Source organism: Ambystoma mexicanum, chromosome 6p (assembly GCF_040938575.1).
Source record: "Ambystoma mexicanum isolate Mex_15411 chromosome 6p, UKY_AmexF1_1, whole genome shotgun sequence".
Lineage (NCBI taxonomy): Eukaryota > Metazoa > Chordata > Amphibia > Caudata > Ambystomatidae > Ambystoma > Ambystoma mexicanum.
The window spans coordinates 562,029,258-562,052,640 of record NC_090935.1 but is presented as its reverse complement, the minus strand read 5'-3'; the positions used below and the strand labels follow the sequence as shown (position 1 = coordinate 562,052,640).

The 23,383-nt window shown below is 45.8% G+C and overlaps 1 protein-coding gene across 5 annotated transcripts in view; it reads right to left on the bottom strand.

Annotated features, from left to right (window-relative positions):
- Nucleotides 1-23,383, bottom strand: part of MAST4 (microtubule associated serine/threonine kinase family member 4) — a 2,307,007-nt gene that overhangs the window by 327,314 nt on the left and 1,956,310 nt on the right. For all 5 annotated transcript variants that reach the window (XM_069627380.1, XM_069627381.1, XM_069627384.1 and 2 more), the window contains one exon: nucleotides 21,357-21,411. In XM_069627380.1, the coding sequence (XP_069483481.1) occupies nucleotides 21,357-21,411 (55 nt within the window). The remainder of the gene's footprint in view (nucleotides 1-21,356; nucleotides 21,412-23,383) is intronic.

Sequence of the window (23,383 nt, the reverse complement as noted above, 5' to 3'; positions counted from 1 at the left end):
TACTGTTCCTTCTGAATCTTCTTCCTTTTCTCCTTTATTTCTTTCGTTTGCTCTTCGATGGCATCTAGAAATGTTGGAGAATCGGGTTTAAGTTTTTCTTTCGTTACAGTAAAGTTTTTAGTTTCCCTAAGAGCTAAATTCCCTAAGTCTCTTGAATCTTTCTCCTTAATTAGTTGCAATGGTTGATGCCCTTTACTAAGGAAGGGCGAGTCCAATGGGCTAGTTGGCAGTGGGTATGTTAGGCTTTTACCCTGAGTTCCAAAGTGCCATCTCGTCGAGGTAGGAGTGATCATTTGGGTCTTTTTAACCAGTGGATTTTTTGCTGGAGTGTTATTTGTTGAAATGATATGACTTATATTTTCACCCTGAGTTAGTTCTTCCGCTCCCTCCAATATTTCTGCATCGGATAGTTCCCCTTCATGCCCGGGCAGCGCTTTTTCCAATTTACAAAAAAAAACTTTCCAGTGTGTTAAACTTCATCTGCTGCCCCAAGGTTGGTTTTTTAAAATTCGGTATGCATCTCCGTTGGGTCTGAATTTTCTTGTTTAATTTGTTCTGAGTGTGTTTAGGCTGTATTGTCTTTTTTTAGGAGGGAGATTATCATTTTTTCCTGAGTCTTTTGTTGGAAGGTCTCCAACCAAGAAATTCTGATTTATGGTCAGGGCAGGCTGTTTTTGGCCACATTTCTGTCCTGAACATCCAAACGTGCGGCTAAAGACTGTATTTGGTCATTTTGCTGTTCATCCATGTCCAAAAATACAGCTGAGGTTGGTTTCACCACTGCTAATTTTTCCGCAAGTTGATTGTTAATGGGACAATCTATGCCCTCCAACAATTTATCAAGTCGTTCTGATGTGTCGGACTCAGAAGTCATGGGTAAAGATGATTCATTTACCCCAGTTTCATTAAAATGAGGACTGAGTATGTCCTTGCAGGCTATCACCGGGTTTATTTCTATTTGGATCTTAATAGAAGCCGGTGTTAACCCTATGACTGGCACCGAAGACTCGTTTGAGAGAGGTGCCTGCATAATTCGTTGAGCTTTTCCCTTTTCAGAGATTCTGGTCCCCTCTGTCACTTGAATCGCAGGTGTGGTATCAAAAGCCACTTCATGGAGATCCAGGGCAGTTTCATCCCTTTCTTCTTTTCGTCGAGGGATTCCTGTCTGTGTCGTTACTGACCATGATGTTTTTCGGCAGTCGCTGATGTTGGTGGGCCCCCCGTCGTTGGGGGTTTCTTGAGTTTGTTTCCCTCGATGGACTTGATCTGTTGCGGAAGGGTCGGGAGAGATGTATCGGCCTCTGCCTTGCTGCTCACAAGCCACAAGTTCGTTGCCGGTCAATACCTTTGCCTGGTTGCCGTCACTCCCCTGCGGCAAGTCAGGCTCCCACCATGTATTGTTCGGTGTCTTATGTGGAGATCCTAATGGAGGGATGGAAGGAGATAGGTTTAAAGTCAAACGATCCCACTTACCCCAATCTTCATGATCTGTCAGTTGAAGAAGCGGTTGTAAACGTTAAAGTTGAGGTTGACGCGGCTCTCGAGCGATGACAAAGTCTTGGTTGGTGAAGCGCTTCTACTTGGTCGTCGCTCATAATGTGACCGCTCCTGAGGCACCTCACATCTTCCATCGGCCAGGTGGAGTCAGCCATGGCAGGCACAGCTAGCGCAGCTGCCGCTCTGCCAGACTGCGATACCTCAGCAATAGTTCCGCGGCCGCTCAGTGGACCAGGAGAGCTTTTAGTGGGTCCGCCCACAGGCTGCAATGGAAACACTGGAAAGACTCAGTGAGAAGCAGAGGGTTCAGCTAGACTGCGATTTAAATGCTGTCTAGCCTATGACTATATATTTAAAATGTTGATGGTTTACATTTAAGTGAATTAACCTAGGTGAGTTACTTCTTGGGACATTTTGTAAAAGGTATGGTAGTAGGTAAATATTGATGCCTTTTCTATTGTTTCCTATTGTAGTACCAAAAATTATTCAAACAAATCTTAAACAATCCTTTCTCTATAATCCAGGGAGAATGTTGGATCACACATTGGAATGACAAACCTGCTCCTCTGTGGAAGATTTCCCTACAATTATAATAATAATTATGAGTGTATTTATCGAGCCCAAACCTAGTTTGTTCAAGGATAGCTCTGTCACGTGCTTTGACACACTCCTCCCTGAAGGCTACAAAATCCTCTCTGCGCCCAGGCTTAAGAAGATAGGTGGGGGAGTTGTGCTTATCTTCCCAGAATGGATACCTGTGTCCATCATCCCTACTCAGGCCTACTCCTCCTTAGAGTGCCTAGTTTGCACTATGCCCTTAATCTTCTCTCATTATGGACACCTTCTATCGGCCACCAGGTCAGTCCACCCTCTTCCTCCCTGAATGGGCTGACCTGGCTTCCTCCCTACTCCACCACTCCTCCTCCTCCTCCTCCTCCTCCTCTCAGCTCCTCCTGATGGGTGATCTTAACATCCATCTGGATTCTCCTGACTCCTCAGGTCCTTTGTGCAACCTTTGCGAGTCTCTCACCCTTTCTAACCTTCCCTCTGGCACCACACACACTGCGGGCCATACCTTGGATGCTCCCATCTCTACTGACATCCCCCTCTCTATCCCTCTCACTACATCCCTCTCTTAGATTGACCACTCTCCTCACAACACACCTGAATCTCTCCTCTCCTCTGGCAGCAATACACCCGGCACAGCCACTTGGCTTCAAAGTCACTAGGCCCATAAAAAAAGTGACAGTGGCAGCTTTTGCCTCGTCCTCCTCTCCTCCACCCACTTCTTCAGCTGACTCCCACCCTGACACAGCCCTTGCTAACCTCAATCTTTCTATCTCCACACTCTTGACATTCTTTCCCCTGTCATGAGAGTCCGACTAAAGCGTTCCAAAAAGTGCAACTCTTAGTACGATTCCGACCTGGCTGCCCTTAATCCAAGTGTAGAGCAGCTGAGCGGAAATAGAATGCATCGGGCGAACCATTTGATAAACTGGCCTGCCGCCTCCTTCAAAGGCATTATGGACTCTGCATCCGCACCAAGAAAAGAGTCTTTATTCAAGCTTGCATCTACGTGGCATCAAACAACACGGCCAAACTTCTCAAAGTCTGCATGGGACTGGGCAATCCCGCAGCAGCCTCTTCTTCTGTTACACCCACTTTGGAACTTTGCTCAGGCCTAGCTGCAAACTTCACCACAAAAACCCAAGACACCCTTTCCACACCACAGCATACACCAACACCAAAGCCTCCATTGGCCTTCCTCCAATTACCCTCTCTTCTCTTTCGCCTGTCACACCAGATGAGGTCACCAGACAAGTCCGATCTATGAAGGCTTCATCCAAACAGGTGGACCCTGCCACTCCAAAACCATTAAAGACAATATTGACTCCCTCGCCTCAGCCTTGGTTGATATCTGAAATCTCTCGTTTTCCACTGGAGCTTTCCCATAAGCCCTTAAGCACTACCTTGTGCACCCTCTGCTCAATAAACCCTCTGCCGAGCCCTCCATTCTGGCAAACTACCGCCCTATCTCCATGACTCCTTTCTTGGGCAAGCTGGAGAAACTGGCTATCTCTCAGCTGAACTTCCACACTGAATCTATTGGTTCCTTCCACAACCAACAATCTGGCTTAGAGCATCCAGAGGCACGGAAACTGCTCTTCTGAACACTGCTCTCAAATCTTGAGACTAACACCCCACTATCCTCATTCTCCTTGACCTTTCCTTTGACTTTGACACGGTTAACCACAACATCCTGATCGCACGTCTCCATGACACCCTGGGAATCACAGGTCAGGCTCTGGCGTGGTTAACCTCCTTCATCTCTGACCGCCCATCCCAGGTGGAACTCTGAGCCTTTCACTCGACTATCACTTTCTCAACCTGTGGCATTACCCAGGGATCTAACCTATCCCACTGGTTCTTCAACATCTATATGGCTGCCCTGGCACGTGTGATTGCCACTTTCACCTCAAACTTCCAGTGCTACGCGGATGACACACGACTATCTTTCAGGCTACCCTCAGCTGCCGCCTCCTCCTCCTGCTTGCTCATATCCGACTGTCTGTCCATGATTCAGTCTTGGTGTGCTACAAACGACCTCTGCCTCAACGCCACTAAGACTGAGATTGTTCGCATTGGGACCCCTACTCCTGCTTTCCCACTTTCGCTCTGGCCGGCCTCCCTTGGCTTACGCCTGCACCCACCTGTGAAGCAAGAAACCTTGGGGCCATCTTTGACTCCACACTCTCCTTTTCCATTCATATTTCAGACACCTCTAAAAAGTCCAACTATCAGCTTCACCTCCTCAGAGGTACAATACCTTTTCTCACCTTCCCCCAGAGGCTCACTGTCTCCATAGCCCTGGTTCTCTCCAGGCTATACTATTGCAACAACCTCTTCCTCAACCTCCCTTCTTATGCCCTGTGCCCTCTGCAAATCTAACAGAACAGAACCGCATGACTTCTCCTTGGCCTCAAGCCCTCAGACCACATCTCTCTGGTGCTGAAATCCCTCCAATGGCTCCCTGTGGCTGCAAGGATCAAATTCAAGACCCTTTGCATTGTTCACAAGGATTTCTGGGCCTGGGACTTACCTACCTGCAACACTGCCCACCTAGATACTGTCCCTCACGAGCCCTCCACTCATCTACCTCCAACCTTCTGCAAGTGAACCGGTTCTCCAAGCAGAGATTGGGAGAGAGATCCTTATCCTCAGCAGGTGCCTCTCTCTGGAATAGCCTCCCTGCTGCCGCCGTCTTCAGCCGGATCTCTTAAATTCCAGAATCTCTTCAGGACTTTCCTCTTCTCCTCTTCCTTCTCTCTCCTTCTACCCTGCCAACACAGTTCACTGTTCTTTCCCTCTCTCCCTCCTCTTCCTTACAGCATGCTGTCTGGCTGCCGGGTGTACCTCAGAGTCTCACTGGTCCTCAGGACCCCCAGTCAGTCCTCTCTCGCACTTTGCCCAGAGCCCTATACCCCACCGACACTCAATGCACTTGAGAAATTAATCCAAGAGAGTGGCTCTCTCTGCACTTACCCCAGTCTGAACTGACTGGGAGCACTTGATCCTCCCCCTCCCTGTGACCCTCTGTGCACTTGCACGATCCGTACGCACCACGCCTGAAGCTCGTCTGTCTGTTCTCCCTCGTCTTCACCCCTAAATTCCGCTGTTAATTCTGCAGAAGTGCCGTCAGGCCTATTTGCTGTCTCCCAAATGGTTAAATGTATTTTTTGCGCACTTACTTTGCCTGTGCAGACTATTAACATCTCAGAATTTCAAGGGCTCTAACCAACAGATTGTTTTTCCCCCCATGTTCCCACCCTCCTTGAGCGTTTTTTAACACTTGCCTGTGTGTAGGCGCTATATAAATAAACAATACCATACCATACCTAGCTTCGGGATGCAACAAAGCCGTTTACAATCACAGGAGGAAGAACACAGTGAAGGAAGCAGCGAAACAGGGAGAGGGGAGCTAACAAAAGGGGTGGGTGGGAAATGTGGCAGCATGGGATATACAAACAGCCAGGGAGGAACCGGTGGGGGGCAAGATCACCCAGTATCACGCAGGGTGGGGAGTTGCATGTGCGTGGACCTAGGTTTTAGGGAGGAGCCGCTCTTTGAAGAGGGGGGACGAATGCGCCTTCCTGAACTGTAATAGCGAGAGAGAGAGAGAGAGAGACTGATGTTGATCAGGAGGAGGTTTCAGAGTCTTGGGCGTAGACAGAGATGGCCTGTCTTCGAGTTATTTCCCATCCTGAACCTTCCTTCCTACAAGAGCTGGGAGAGGTGGTAGCCTTACCATGCACAGATCAAGTGATGGACCCAAAAGTCCCCAAGTATAGAATTATTCATGGCAGCTATAATGTTGCCTGTCTGTCATCCCAAGCAGTTCCAGGTGGGATAGGAGGTGACCCAAGCTCACCTCTTGTGTCAAGTCCCTTGAGTTCCACAACGACAAACACCTCTCCTTCAAGACACACATAGCTAAGAAAACTCAAACAGCTTGGTATCAGCTCTCTCCCCTGTGGAACATCAAGCCCTTCCTCCCTCCGGACAGCTTTAGAACCACTGTTCATGCAGGGTAATGTGCTCATGGAAGGCCTCCCGCCGTCCTCACTTGTGCTACTGAGAAATGTCCTAGACATGGCAGAATGATCATCAAGGGTCTACGCAAATACAACCACATCACCCCGGCCCTCATCGACCTTCATTGGCTCTCACTGCACACACAAATCACCTTCAGGTTTTGATGCATCATCTATAAGGCAGCTGTTCTCAAGTCACCCACTTAACCTGCGGAGAAACTCAGCATCTCCGGGGGACAGAGCAATACCAGAAGCCAGGAAACGTGCAGACCTGAAATTCTGCACTGCAAAAAGGAAAGGACCAGAAAACAAGCTTTCTCTGCCTATGCCCCAAGGCAATGGATCCTGCTCCACGTCCGCATCAGACTCCCGCCCACGCTCCTACAATTCATAAAAGAACTCAAGACCCACCTCTTCAAGTAGTCTCTCCCCCTCAACACCTAGGCCATCACGTAGGCCCCCTGCACCACCCGGCTCACTAGATGCCATCCACCCTTCTCCTCCCCGCCACCCGGTACAGCTGCAGCCCTCCTCTGTGCCCCTCTGTATCCTACCACCACTGTACATCTGTTCTGTTAACTCTGGAAAGTGCTCCGTTATGCATCTGTACTGTTGCATACCTCTGGAAAGCACTCTGTTGCTTTTTTCAAAGCCAGGTCTGTGCTCAATAAATACTATAACAATAATAACAGTCAGCAGCTTGTTCATATAGGGCGCAGTATTCACAGTAGTTCAATCCAACCAATCATGCCTTACTTTAAATTAGGTGGAGTCAATTAAGTTACATCAATGTTAGAACAGCAGGTGTTTTTGATGGTGCACCACCTGTTACTAGCATTCCCATTAAGCATCCCGCATCATGATATTGAAACATTACCATTAAGCCAACCACATTTTATACATTTTTACGCTGAATGAGAATCCCTCTGGACAACCCCTACTACAATCAGTCATGCTCTGTACCCCAGCGGCACACTCTTGAATGACTAAGAAGAAAGTCTGGCAGGACTTTACCATTTGCGGATGTGAGGACCTCTCTCCTGTCTCTTTTCCCCATTGCTGCCTCTCCCATTGACCATGCTTTCTCCGACCTTGACTATGCACTAATGACTCCATTTGACCAACACTATTCTGCTCACACAGTCACAACTTCCTGCCCCCTTGGATCACCTCTGATATTCAGACCCTCAAAACAGACATGTGCCGTGACCTACGGCACTGGCACAAATTACAGACACCTACCCGACTCCTAGCCTACAAAAAAATCCCTTGCTACCCTAACCTCTGCATTGGACTCTGCCAAATCCTCCTACTTCACGTATCTCCTCCCTTTGCAATTACCCCTACAAGCTTGAATCTGCCCCAAATCTTTGCTCACACTTCCCAAGCCAATATCCATCAACTCGTCCCTTTCTGCTAATATTTATCCTCACTAGGCTTTTACTATGAAATCTCTACAATTTGCGACACTCACTGCCCTCCTCTCCCCCGCCCCAGCCCTCCTCCTTTCTCAATCACTTGCACTTACCTCTCTCTGCGCTTTAACCTTTCTTTCTGTGCTAGACTTTTTCAGTCGGATCGGTAAAGGAAACTATTACTTATGCTTGGTTGTGCTAGTGGGTCATTGATGGCTGTGCTGTGTTATGCCTCTGGCCTCCACCCTTTAAATGTGCCCTAGGAGACTTCACGGTGCTTCAAGGATTTCCTGCGTTTATCCTTAACGCACCAGTGCCGTGGGTAAGACCAGCATATGTGTTATATTGTTATATGGCTCACCTACTAGGTTTCAGGAGCCGGCTGAAAAGGGGACAAGAATGTCCCAGAGAACACTGCTTTAGTTAAGAAGTTATTAGGGGCGTAGGAAAGTGTAGAAAAGGAGCTTAGTGGCTGATCGATCTTAAAGCACAGTTTATGAATTGCTAGGTGTACCATTTTGAATTGTTACCAGAGGTCAGAAGAAGGTGGCAAATAAGAGGGCTTGTTAGGGTGAGCCTCTTGGTTTCCTCCTGGTTTAGCCGAGTTACCTTTGTCCTATGGTTTTTGTTATCAATGTTACCCCCCTCTTATCTTGTTGTGCCTTGATACACATTGTGTAAAGGCGCATTATAAAACCCAAATAAATACATGGAGACTGTTTCAAGTTTAAGTGAGATGCCAAACAATGCTGCATATTGATTATGATTTCTGCCTCTTACTTGTCTCCACAGGTGACTACTTGCAGATAGACATTTGCGTACCTGAGACACAGTGCATGACATATGATGCAAGTTTCACAACGAACCGTCACCGTTTATGGGACCGCATATGTGAAAACAAAAGGAGGCCAAAGAAACTATGCCTATGTTGGATTACCAATAAACCGCTGCCAACCTTATTAAGAGACTTGTTGTAACACTGAAAGAACTAATTTAAAGATTGCATTTGCCAATGTCTTCACCTGTGATTTCCTAAAGTAACTTGTTATTTGCTTTCAAATAGAGCAAGACTTCATAAGTTGATTGTAGTCTTCAATATATTTCATTTAAATCATGCAAAATAATGTTGAATGTGAAAATGTTACAATTATAAATGAAAAAAAGAAAAGACCACAAGTTTTATTGGGGGATAACATTTTATTTAAGTCAGCCAATATTGTGCCAACTTTAGGTTGACCTGCATTTCAACTCAGAGAAAAATCCATCTTACCTTTAGAAGTCTTCCAGGGGAGGAGATTAGACAAACACCTTTAAATTCCCAGGATATAAAATCTATGGCCTTTACACAAGATTGAGATCTGGAAACACCAGACGACTGTAGCCTATGCTGTTTTATGGTCAGCCTCAAAAGCAAAATAGTACATTAGTTGGCAACCTATTGCTCCTGATCACAATAAAGCACATGTGCATTGGACTAATGTAATGAGAACAAAGAACCCTGTCATCTAACTCACATTCATCATTAATGGAGGACTGCGACTCCCCAGCTAACATATGTAGATTTCTCCTGGCTTCATGATCCAAAAGTGAATATGAGATTTTCCCTAAAGAATTGCTATACGTTCTCTGTAACTATTTTCCTGGTTAATCCTAAAAAGCGAGCGGTTTGAGAAGGTGTTAAAAAAATACAGTGATTTAAATGGGAAATAAATAGTGCAATCTCACTGCATGTAAAATTAAGTGAAATGTCAATTGAATATAACTTAAAATACCTTTCTGAATTGTGTGCAGAATGGTATAGGCAGCGCTTGTGTGCATTTTGGTGCACCACTCTTTTAAAGTCATAATGTAATTAAATTGTACCGAAAGTGTTTTCACAGATGTAGTTTCGACATTTGACAGTTATAGTTGAAAGCATTGTATAATGGCCTAATGAGGATCAGATTGAAAATATACAATCTGTGAAGGCCACTGTTACTTAAACTAAATACGAAAAATGAGAGCAAGTTAAATTAGTAATTTATATTCCCATACAAATAGTATGAATGTAAATCCCATGCAACTACTCACTTTGAAATTGCAAAGTAAGATTCATGTGTGTTTTAAGGGGAGGGTTGCTTATATTTGTTCAATACAATCTGAAAATATTTACTCGGGTTGGGGGATTAGCAAGCCAAATAGTCAGTGCATTCTAAATTGAAAACATTACTTCCCTAACCAAAAACCTGCAGATCCAAGTTATTCTAAGTATAGTGTAATTTATACACGTTAGTAGCTCATAGCACCACATTTATGTGAGAAGTATGAAACCTGAAATGGTCCTTTGATTCGAGCCTGGATTGATGTCATTGGGAAAATCAAAGTATTTGATCAATTTGCAAATTTGACTTTATTTATGATTTGCAAATGTTTTAGAGTGAATCCAGGATTTCGATGTACTGACCGTCTAGCAGTAGAAGTATAATTGCAATGTTTGGTGTTATTCAGAAATGTATTTGTAGAATTGATCATGGAAATGAGTGCTTGTCTGTAAGAAATAGTGAGATAAATGCAGGAAGGTCATTTATATTTTTGCAGAGCAGATCTCAGATTGAGCAGCGTGGTTGCAGGGTTAGAAATTGAGGGGAGCTGAGAGCTATTTAGCACATGCTTGTAGCTTAGAAGTGCCTGGGTAGCTTTGCACCTATAGCCACCAGGAGCTACATTTGGCTCCTCAGGCCAAACGATGGTGAGGAAATGCACCTATGTGAATTTAACTATGTGTGTTTGGGACAAGCTATAAACATTAGGACACATCTATGTATCATTGAAAGCATAAGAGGCGATAAATAATGGGAAAAACAAGATTTTCCATCTTATGTGGAATTTAGATTTGGAGGATGCAATATACTGACTCCCAATTACCCAGTGGTAGCTCCTGGTAACTGGTTAATGCTGGATACCCAGGCTGTTTTTTACTCCTGCTTATCCAATCTTAATTTCGAGCCCTGTGGTGGTGACATCCTCTGCATAACGCTGGAGACCACCTCTGATGTGAATTAACCAGTGGTTTCTTTCTTCACACAAATATGAGTTTTGAATAAATCACCTGTTTCTTGCCCACAATTGTGAGGTGTGACTGTATATAAGAGGGTATGAAATCAACATGTTCACCTGACCTACTGTTCCTATATTGACCATAAATATATCTTCAAACATTCCTTCATTAATCTGCCCTAATCTTGCTCTAATTGCAACATGTTTATGTTCAATCCTTGCAACGTTATTCCTTCTGTTTGACACCAGAAGAGATTGTTTTATATTTGCCATATCCAACTGCTTAATTAGTCTCACAAATTCCAATCATTGTGTCAGTCTTCATCTTTCAAAAAAGATATCCGGTCCATCGAACCTTCTCTAGCTTCTACTTCAAAATCATAATTTCAGCCACCATGCCAACATTAAACAATGGCTCTATATTCTGCGTTTAACTTGTGCCTATTACATCTTGTCTTTCTCTCTTTCAGCATGCAACTTCCCTTCAGTCAAACACCTGGATCTTTCCGTAGAGCCTAGGGTTCTGATACAGTCTGTCTCATTCTCTTCCATAATGCTCTGTTTCAGACATCATCACCTCATCTCTGATTTCAGTCCCTCGCTCATATCGGACTCCCTCTTTGACATGTGGTTTTTAGTTTTTCCCATCATCTCTGCCATTTCTACTTACGTTGTATCTGAATGCTCTCTTTGCATTATGTCTCTCTATGCTTTCATTTCTGCCATTTCCCCTATTTTCTTTCCATCCAAAATCATCTCGGTCCTCAGCTACATCCATTTGCCTTTTGCTGATATCGGTTATTTGTTTGCAGTATACCTATTTTTTGCTTTCACCTTTTTAGTCAATCTTCAGTTGGCTATTAAGTTCCATCTGTGATCTGTCACAAAGGGTGATCTCATGGATAACTTTGAGAATGTAGACTCTCATGACCTGTAGGCTCTGGTGACGAACATAATCCATGATTTTGGCTATGCAAATTAATGATAGCTTTCATCTTGCAACAAATGTCCCATGGCCTGTCTGCTACAGCTGGTATTTTGCAGAGTATTCTTTTTCCAGGCTGTTATTGTAAGGTACAAAATTGTTAGCAGCTTTTTTGCTCCTGGTTATATCAAGAGAGAGCCTAGTTGGGCTGCAATCAACAGCTACCAGGAGCTACGTTTGACTCACCGGACCAACTGACACCATACAAACAAACACTTTGTGAAATTAACTTTGTGCATTTTGCAAACGTGTATGAAGGTTTAAGTTATTTACCTGTAACCATTGTTCTCCAGCATGGGCCTCGTCAGAACCACACCGCCAGGAAAGATCAGAAAAGTCCTTTGAGAAACTGCTTGATGATTCTGTGGGACCAAAGTGAAGATCTTCCTGGAGATCTGGTGTACCGAGATGGAGGCGTGCGCCAGACCAACCTTTGCCAAGGATAGCAAGTATGGAAGGATCTGCAGAGCTGTGACCCTCAGAGGGGTAATCTTCTGCGATCGGCACCACGTAGCAAAATGTTTCCAGTAGTGGCCGTAGCACTTCAAGGTCGCAGACGCGCTGGCCTTGGCAAGGACCTCCCTGCAGGCTGCTGACAACTCATAGCCTCCAAACTCTAAGGCTGCAGGAGCCAAGCCCTCAGGTTCAGCGATCCTGGGTTGTGATGAAGTATAGCGTCTCTGGTGAAAAGATCCAGAACCACCGGCAACTAGACTGGAGGCGACGCTACAGGCTGAGAAGGTCTGGATACCAAATCTGCCTCGACCATACTGGGGTGAGGAGTATCATCTTGCATTGACACTGAGTGCGTTGATGACTCTTAACAGGAGAGGGAATGGGGGAAACACGTACAGAAACAGTCCTTCCCACAGGAAGGAGAACGCGTCCCCCAGGCTCCTTGGCTGGTGGAATCTGCTGGCCAAACTACTGGCATTTGGAGTTTGCTGCAGTCGCACACAGATTGATCTGGGGTCTGCCCCACTTGATGAACAGGAAGTCTACCTGATCTTGACGAAGCTCCCACTCGTGGCAGGAGTGCAGTTCCCTGCTGAGGGAGTCTGCAAAGGTGTTCTGGACTCCTGCTAGGTGAGGAGGGATGAGGAACATCCCCTGTTCGACGGCGCAGTGCGAAAAGTCCTGTGGTTCCTTTGAGAGCATGGGGGATCGAGTGTCCCCTTGCTTCCTGATGTAGAACAGGGTGGTGGTGTTGTCCGTGAAGATCCTCACAACCTTGCCTTTCAGAGTTGGTAGGAACGACTTGAGGGCCCAGATCACTGCCGGTAGCTCCAGGATGTTCATATGTAAGTAATTGTTGATTTAGAACGTGCTTAATACCCAGAGGTTTCTAAGCGCAGACCCGGGGATTGAAACGGTATTGCACCACGCCGTCTGGCTTCCAAGACGAGCGTGTTCCCCTGAGCTATCCTCTCGAGATGTAGATCTTTCTCCTACGGCAGCTACAGACCTCTGGCATGCAGACGTCCGTTGTGCGATCCCCAACCTTCCATCGAGGCGTCGGTGGTGACTGTCTCCTGGTATGAGGGGATTTGAAATCCCGTGCCCTGGGCGATGTTGGAGCAGATGCCCCACCACACTATTGCCCGTCGGAACTCTTTGTTGAGAGAGATCTTGTCGGTGAAGCTCCCGGAAACATGTATCCAATGGGCATCCAGGAATTCCTGTAGGGGTCGCATCTGCAACCTGCAGAGCTGGACGAGGTAGATGCAGGACATCATGCCCGGTAACGACTTGATGGCCCGCACCGTGGCCGTATTCATCGACGATAGTCGTTACACCTTTCCTTGAATGGCTGTTAACCTCTTCTCCAAGGGTGACATCAGGCAAGACACTGTATTGAGTCTGGCGCCCAGGAACAACGTGTCCTGCAATGGCGTTAAGCAGGACTTTTCATAGTCGCAGGAATGAGCACCACACACCGTGGGTAATAATAAGCAGCGCTCAGATGCCTGAGGGTTCATAGCGCTATGTAAATGCTAAATTATTATTATAGTTGATGGAGAACCCCAGATCCATCAATAGTCAGGATGGTCGTCTACATGTGTTCATCTGCCAGTTCTTGCAAGCAGGCGTGTATCAGCCAGTCGTCCAAGTACAGGTATATATGTATGCCCTGTAGACGTAGATGTGCCACCATTGGAGCCAGGCATTTTCGGGAACACTCTTGGGGCCGACATCAAGCTGAATGGTAGGGCTTGAACTGTTAGTGCTGGCCCTGCACCACGAACCACAGAAATGTGCAATGTTTCTTGTGAATGGGGACGTGGATATAGGCTTCCTCCAGGCCCAACAATGTCAAGAAGTCTCCTTTTTCCAGCTGGCCGAGCATGTGCTGCAACGTGACCATCCTGAATTTCTGGCACATTAAGTATTTGTTCATGCGTCATAGGTCCAGGATTGGCCTCTAGCCCCCTGTCTTCTTTCTGACTAGAAAGTACCTGAAATAGACTCCGGAGCCCCAGAGCCCTTGGGGACCTAGCTCTATTGCCCCTTTTCGTAGCATGGCTCGTACCTCTTCCAGGAGCTGAGGGATGTGCTGCTCCTGATGGGAAACTGGAGGGATCTGCGGACACCTGCATTGGAACTCCAAAGTGTGTCCTTGGGCGAGAGCGTCCAGCACCCATCTGTCAGTGGTGATCTTTCTCTACTCGCTGACGAACCGCATCAGCTGGCCTCCCACCGGGGTGCACGAGTGGGGGCACGAGGTCCTGGCCGGATCAGGCTTGCTTGGGTGCCGGCATCTTGCCTTGCGGGCGACGGCGACGCTGTCCTCTGCTACCTAGGTCTGGGACAGCCTCTATAGGCTTCTTGCGTTGAAGATCGGGGAGGCTGCCTGTACGACGTGGAGAGCCCTTTTGAAGACCTGCTCGATTTTTCACTGGAGGAGATTGCCGAGGGAACGGTCCATCTTTGTATCCGTCTTGATGGCCTGGAGGGACTCGTCAATGGCCTTTCCAAACATATTCTCCCTGTCAAAGGGTATGTCCAGCATCTTCACTTGGACCTCCTGACAGAAATGAGTGGCTTTGATCCATCCATGTCGTTGAAGACAGACACTGTTACCCATTTACCGGAACACTGTGTTGGCGACATTCACTGTCACTGTGATGGTGTGATCTGACGCCACCTCCCCTTCGTGGAAGAGAGTGAGGGCTTCCATCTTCTCATGGTCGGGGAGAAAATCCAGGATCGGTCCCAGCTTGTACCACAACTCCCTTTTGTACCTGGCCACGATCGCCAGCACGTTGGCTGCCTTGAGTATAGACGCTTCAGTGTAAATCACCTTCTTCCCCATGGTGTCCATCCTTTCCCCCCCGCTGTCCGGAGGGACCGAATACAATGAGGACGTGTTACCCAACTGTTTCTTCGCAGCCGCTGACACAGAGTCCGGCGATGGTTGTGACATCAGGTACTTGGGTGTGGAGTCTGGCACCCTATATTGCTTAACCAGCCTATCCCAATCGTCTTCCTCTTGGCATCGTGCCTTTGATACAAGAAGCCCTCCTTCTTGGTTTCCTCTGGCACCAGCTGGAATAGCTCAGAGGCCCTGGCGATCATCGAGTGGAACGAACCCACCTCATCTGGTGGGGACACCCTATGCAGGGCATCCAAATGTGGCGATTCACCGCCTGCTGCGACAATGTCTGTCTTCATCCGTCATTATGGCCATATCCGTTCCTGTACCCGTGTCTGGGTCTGCTGGGGCCTGACGTGGTGAAGGAGGTGGAGGAGGTTGCTATGGGGACTTCAGGTGACGCTTCCTCTTCTTCGTAGGAGGTTGGTCGGGGACCTGGGGGACCACAGACACTGGCGCCAGAGGCATTCTCATCTGGATCTCTGACACCAAGGTGTGTAGAGTCGATAGAATATCCAAGTAAATGTCCCTCAACTGAAGGCAGAACAGGAAAACTAGGCCCTGTGCCCTTGTGACCGTCATCCTCCTTGTCCTTGTGGACCGTATGCAAGGACTCCTGATCTTCGTGGTCCATGGACGAGACCTCCATGGCTTGGGCTATGACCTGGGCGTGCTGTTTAGGGGCCTCCTCGCCTCCCCCTTTTATCCTCCCTCAGGGCATTTCACCAGGGACCTGGGCCGGTTTCACTCCTTCTGGCGTGCCTGCAGACTTTGCCAAAGTCTCTGCAGTGGTGTCGGGCCTAGGGGTGTAATGGCACTTTCTGCGCCGTGGGAGCTACCCTCGTAGGATCAGCCCAAGTCTTTGCCTGTGCCAGTTGAGCCTGCTTGTACTGCACGGCCTTCACCTCTGCCCGCTGTTTTCTCGGATTTCTCCTGTAGCTTAATCGGGGTAGATGACTTCCTCTTTCAAGAGGAGCTTGATGGTAGGCTAGCAATGGAGGCGGAAGGTGATTCTGATTGCGCCCTATCCCCTTTGGGACCCGCTTCATCAGTGAACCCGGTGGACTCAGATTTGCGGATCTTGGCCTTATCTTGGGCCCCCATGGATGAGGCGCCCTCAAAGGATTTAGAAGACTGCTCTTTGAACCAGCCGGTCCTGGACGAGGCATGACCCTGCTCGGAGCATAGGTCAGAGGCCTTGTTCGTGTTAAGCCATGCCGCTAGCCTACTATGCCTTTTTGTCATTTTCTTAGAGAAACCGAGGAATATCTTGTACTCTACTTCCTTATGGTCCGGGTGCAGTCAGTAGAGGCATTGTAGGTGCTTATCTTCCACAAACACATTCTGTAGCCTGCATTTGGTGCAGGGCCTGAAGAGGGACCTTCCCTCCTCCTTCTCTTCCGTCATGGTTGGAGGGCAGAACTTCACTGACAACATGTCCCCACTGGCTTTCGATGAAGGAAAGAGCACACAGGCTCTTCGAAACAAAAAATGAACTTTTTCTGTCGAAAAACATGAAAAAACATACAAATAGCTCAGAGAGCAACTCGAGGACTCCCAACACTGAAGGTGCAGTACAAATCTGAAGATGGCTTCCAGAGGCGGGGCTTAGTGAGAGGGCAGTCATTGAATGGGGGCAGTATGACCCAGAGGACAATGATTGGTTTATAGGCGAAATACAATTTTTAAATAAAAGTGAAACTGTTTTTTCTTTTACCGAGGATTCCAAGCCTGACGACGTGGAATATTCATGAGCACGTGTATCCAGAGCAGACCCATGCTGGAGAATGAACATTATGTTGCATATGGAAGACATTTAAAGCATAATAGATTGTATATAATGGACCAAAAGTTACAGTTTGCATAACGTATTGTAGTTAAATTTGTGGCATGCTGTATACTAGCTCCTCGTTCTCCAGGGCTAGCTCTTGCTTACTGCGAGATGCTAGATAGCCAGGAGCTGCTTTTAGCTCCTGCTCATCAAATCATTATTTCGATCCTTGTTTATGGTTCTCGGTCACTATGTAAAAACCTTTTTTATTCTTCCTGGCTAACTGTAGCCCTCGTAGCCACAGAATTACAAGTAAATATCATTAATTAAATCGTATGAGCTTAAGTGTAGGAATGCACATGCCCGCCTGCAGCAAAGGCGATTAATCGCACACAAATAAGACATCCTACAGAAGCTATCATAGCATGCAAAAATATAGTACTCTAATCATATTGATTCTCTTACCACTCCTAAAAATAAATGTTTGGGAAAGTGATATAATTAATTTCTTATGATTTGGATTGGTTTTCATTTGAAATATTTATAATGAGCATAACATGTCGCAACAAACACACTGTACTACATCTGGGTGCAGATGACAATTGAAGGAGTGCAAATAGACAAAAACCAACTAGCGAAAGAGCCACGTTTTCAAACCCTTCCAAAAACCAAAAGGATTTGAGCCCACCAAGATCCAGCAGTGGATCCATAATCGTGTGCCAAAAACTGAAAACAGTCATCCTGATCTGTTCTAATAGCGAGTAAGGGGAGAGATAGCAAACTGCAGTTCTGTGAATGCAGGGATGAGGCTGGCTGGTAAGGCTGGATCTTGTCAGTTAGGTCCTGGGGAGCCAACTTCTGTGAAGTGGCTGCGAATGTAGAGATTGCCTACAAATAGAGAGCATAAGGGATTTGGCCCATCTAAAAATAAGGTGTATGGCCGAATATTGCACAGCTTGCAGAAGGTATCAATCAATCCTTGAACACAATGCATTAGCACAGACAAGCCCCAAGGCAACCAAAGCCATCACCATCTCTGCCGAGTCTGCTTTGGGGAAAGTATGTCGGAGTAGCGCAAGTCAGAAAATGGCGGACCTCACTTGTATTGACTTGGTTTGGTTTGGCAAGCACAAATTGGGCTTTCAGACCACACCTTTATTCTTTACAAAACGAAGGAGGACAACTGGGGTCTTTCAACACATGTTTTTGCCCCAAGACAATTAGTTTGGTTGATGATGGATTCAGCTGGTGCGAGACCCCGACCGTGGTTCTGGTCATCCATGTCAAGGCCTCCAAAACAGAAACCTTCCCTTCCCTAAAACTGTGCACAAGACTTGTTGTTTTATTCGTGAAAATGAACAATCTATTCACAACGGCATCCAAGAGATAGTCTATTCCCTGGTCTGCGAAACAGCAAACACCTTTAAAGGGTATCCAGACAAAATATCTGAAACAAAACAGAATGGTACATTTCAGAGTGGTCAAAAACACTGAAAAACACTGCGACCATTAATTAAATAAAAAATGGGTCAGGGTGGGGTGGAGGTGGCGTTTTAAGAGTTAAAAAAAGAAAAATGTGTTTTTCAGTATTTTTTTCACGATGAAATTTACCACTCTGTAATAGTGGTCGGTAAGGTCACATATAACCCTTTAAGTTATGTACTTCCACATTGGAATTATTTTTGCAAATAACATCTCAGAAGCAAGGCCTTTGTCGGAAAGCTAGGGTTTACATTCAATACGTGTACACCCACAATGATCCTGAATGGTCTGGACTTTTGAGTTCTTTGAAAACAAGTCCCTGGTGCAGAGTGTTGCGCCCCAGACATTTATTTAAATGCTGGTACTCCTTGCATTGTCACAAAATGTTTGCCATATTTCTATATTAATGGGTCCTGGCAAAATCATTGGAATAAGTAGAATATGTAATTTGATTAAATTCATCCAGTTCTCCAAATGACTGTATAGCAAACAATCCAGGTTTCAGTCAGTGGCAGGACTGAGTCAGTGCTTTTATTTGTCCTCTCCTAGATGCTCGCACGATGGTGACAGTCCTTCAGCACAGATAATATTGTAACCTGTGCTGAATAGTTTAAACAACACAAATTGGGTCGACGGCACACACGCGTATGTAGATAGGTATGTGTGGGACCAAACCTACGATGACGAAATGTGGGTTGATACAGTTGGATCAGTCCATAATTAAGCTTTCAAGAGCTAGTACGAGGGACAAACCAGGAATTATGGGCCCTGAAGACCGAGTTAAAGGTGTTCAGGCACCGTAACTCCCAGTACAGCTGGAGTGTGTGATCTATAAAGATATTTTAACCTCTTAAAAGTGCAAAGGGAGGGAGGGCAAACAAGGAATCTGCTTGGAGTGGTTGGTGGGAACTGGCTAGTGCCCAGCAACCATGTCCCGTGTTAAGGAGGGAGGGTCAGAGCTACAACTGAAGCTGTGCCGCATCTGCTAGGTGTGGCCCAGCAAAGCGAGTGAATGGTACTGGGGAGATTCTTGATGAAGAAGCCGGGACGTGTCTGCACGTACGGCCCCCTATTACATTCAGTAAGGCAGTAAGGGGGCAGAGCCATTGCCCCCTACCTTTATAAGGTAAGGAGGAGAGGGCGGGGGGGCAGGGGATTTACCATGCCTGTGCCGCATTTATCAGGTGGTGCCCGGGCAGACTTGGCATAGCGGGGGGGGGGGGGGATGCAGGGCTCTCAGCCCGCCGTTCTAATGAGGAGAGGGAGAGCCACACATTAGACAGTTTCCGCAAGGGCGAAAGAATAACATTCATGCATGAAAAGATATTGGTAGCACAATAATTAATGAAAAAATTGTGAATTATGCTCTGTGGCAATTGCTATAGTTGCGATTTTGTATGGCCTAGTGAATTTGCAGTTGGACTGTTGGAAATAATATATTGTTCTAAATTAAACGAATTTTGAAGATAGCTGTAAAAGGTTACACGCAATTTAGCATCTCTTTTCACTATGCATTTTGTAAGAGTCGATGTGCTTGATAAAGGGCAAAATGAAAACAATATAGTCTGTACTTTTCATGAATTAAAATTTTTTGAAAGAAGTTCTTACATAAAGCATTAATATATTTAATTCAAAAGGCAATATGTGATGTCAAGAATAAGTGGGGGGGGGAGGCTGAAACAAAAGAAGCCAGGGATGAAGCTTATGGGTTTCCATCAAGAAGGCTCAAGCAAGTATGGGAATAGTTTATTTATTTCTTCATTTATTATGCCCCGGAGCCGGCAGGCATCAGGGTGCAGCATAGATAACACATACAGATACAACAGGCTTTCAATTAAACAAACAGTCTTGAGATTTTTCATAAAAGTGAGCATGTAATCATGCACCATGATGCTTCCTCGTGAGAGGTGACTTACTTCACATGCGGAAGGAACTAAACAACTATATAAGTATGAGTTGTATGTCTCCATCACAGTGTGAATGTATTTGCAGAAATAGCCAAATTAGTGTATGTGGCATGAAAAATATAAGCTGTAGTGTGGGTTATGGCACACTCTAAATTTCCGAATATCAGTGTAAATGAAGCGAAGTATACACTAAGCAACGTCAATAAATGAGCTCACAAGGATGGACCTATAATACAGAAGTTACATAACAGGGCTGTGATGGTACGGCGGGGAGACATGAGGGGTGGGGGATAAAGGTCATTACTGAAATAGTATATGCCAAGACTGCACCGCTACTTTACTACGCAACAGCAAGACTTGCACAATGGTGGAGCATGCCAAAACCAATTAGTGACAACACCACCAACTGACCGCCCTATGCAGTATAGTGACAGTCTGTGAAGACGCATAATGTCAGCCTAATGCAGGTAATCCAGTTGGGTAACGTTTTGCTTACAAGGGAGTGGGTGATATGCCTCTTTGTGCACACTTCCATGTACATTTAAAATGACTATGTAAAATCATGCACATTTTCACTTTTCAAATCGGATTTCAAATTGGGAGTAGGTGTGGACTGGTGGCAAAATTGACAACTGTGAAACGTGACTTCTAATACCAGTTTTACCTTTTGAGTACATTGTTTAACTCTGGGCACATAATCCTCTACACTAGTGTTTCATTTCCTCCAACGTGAAATATTGTGATATAAAAAATATGTTTACACTTACAATAAAACAGTTTAAATTCTGTGTGCATCCTGCAAATCACAGGTTTGTTTGAATAACACTGGGCCATTTGGTATTTTATCCTTCGATGTAAATCAAATATATACCTTCACCTTGCGTGATAAACAAAGAGTGCTCTTTCCCAGCACTAATAGAAGGCAAGATTGTAGTTCAAAATATTTTGTAAATTTATTAGAAATATGATCAATAACATCTGAAATGCAGCGTAGACCCTTTACGAATATATTAACCCAACACAAGGGCTAAGAAGCTCAGATGAATTTAATGCAAACTATAGAGTATGCCACTGAAATATTAAGATTGCCCTGGCAAAGCACGGTTTCCTGTCACAGAAAAACCGTAAGACGTGTTCTTTTATAGGGAAAAAATCCTTCCGCCTGAAAGCATTTGAGGGGAAAGTACATTTAGTTCGAGCCGTACGTTCTGTGCTCGGGTAGAGGCCGAGATTGATCGTAATAGAGACAAGGCAATATTTGGTTCACAGCGCCAGCTGGAGAAAACACTGCCACCTACCTTCGGGCGGATGCACTGGGGGAGAAGGTTCGTGGGCTATCTTGCGGGCTACTTCCTGCAAAGTGAAAAATAATACAATTACTCATCCAGTCCCTTTAAACAGGTCCCCTACCAAAAACAACAACCAAGAGGTGAGTCAAAACAAACAAAGCTCTTATTGTTATTCAGTATACATGCTCACATTTGGACACATTGTAAATATAGATTTGACAAAAGCCTCTGACGTGTTTCGCCGGCATCTGTGTTCCATGCACACCCATCAGGGACGTGCGCTTCGCTTCGCCTATGGCCACTGGGATGACTGAAGGAAGTGTGAGGTTAGTGGGTCAAAGAGTCTCCAATGCACTTTCACTTACCTGTGGGGGGTTGGGAGGTAGGGAGCGCAGGGGCAAACCCGTCACACTTCTGAACACTTCTACTTTCATACTTAATGTAATCTCTTTAAAATCAGCATTACTTCCTAATTCATCTTCCTCATCCCTGCGCTTACTTTATTAAGCAAGCCCTCACCCTCAGTGACAGGAAAATCATCGAAATGTCATTTTCTTTTGTTGCTAGACTGCCCCTACCCCAACGCGAGGATAAACCCTGTTCAGACTCAGCGGCATGCCCTGTTTAGTCTGTCTCGGCTGGAGGCACATCCAATATGCCAGAAGGTAGCTAGTAGGATGACATTTCTGGCATGAAGGCAGATCACTTTCTCTTATTTATCTATTTTTTCACTTATTGATTTTCTTTTCCCTTTCCATTTGGGACAGAGAAGCACTGAGCAGTAGAAGCTCAGGCATTGATGACCTTCAGTACAGCAAGGGCCCCTTCTCTGTTGCTCACTACTGATTTTCTTCCCTCAAAGCATTCTACAGAATTCTGATCGCCAGGTCACGCTGATACACATTTGCCACTCCAGCAGCAATGGCTTAGGTACCACAGGCTCTGTGTACATTGTGGGACAAGGCAACCCTGCGCTCACCACTTCTTGCAGATCCACCCCTGCCTACATGTAGCCTTGTGGGGGTACCTTTATAGAATAGGAAATCAGAGCTCTCCAGACCGTGTGGCGTGGCTTCTATATGGAGCTGCAGTTGCCCCTCTGGAGAACTGAACATGAATCTGTTAGGATCCCAATGCTCCGTTTTTACTCCAAGACAGATATATCTGGACGGATCTGTAATGTTGATGCCCCTCCACGTCTCAATCCCTTACACTGATTTTTGTTACCAAGGTACCTACATTTTCAGAGAAATATGCAATTTCCGAATCATGTTAGGTCTGTATTGTCAACCACTTTGCCTTTTGTATGAGGAACTGAAGATATCTGGGAACACAAACTGCCCTTAACAGTCTTGCTTGCGTTAAGCTGGATTTCCAAAATCAAGCCTGGCAGTAGATTTTGGTAGGACACCCTATTACGATGCACACAGAAACCCTGAAATTGTAGCAAAACCAGGTCATGGTACGGTAGCAGAGGACTAAAATGAGTCCACACAGAGCAACAACAATAATTCGAGTTTGACAGGAAAGTACAAAATACATTTGTTAGGCCTTTAAAATGCACAATAAGCAAATAAAAAAGTGTAGTCAAATACTGTCACCCCAACACTTCTAAAACAAAGATATGCATTCACCCATAGGAGATATAGGAAAGCATTTGATTCGATAAGTAGTGAAATACAGGTAACAGAAGTAGTAAAATACTCCTTAGAGTAAGGGAAGCTATTTGTGGTTATTCTAAGGTCAACACCTAAGGTGGTTTGGGGCCTTGTGACCAAAGTTTACCAGTTCCAAAGATACACTTCAAGTCACAGGTTGCGTTCTTGAGAACTTGACGATGCCAGTTCTTATGAATAAGAGAGTCAACATTCAAGATGACACCGGGTGGTCATGAGGACTGGAGCTCCGCCTGGACTTGGCATTATAACGCAGCAAATCCATCGGCTGGCTTCTACGGAGAGACAATTCCCGGTGGTGGAGAGAAGCCCTGACACCATGCAACTCCCTTTTAGGTGACCATTCTGGGTCCGGCACCT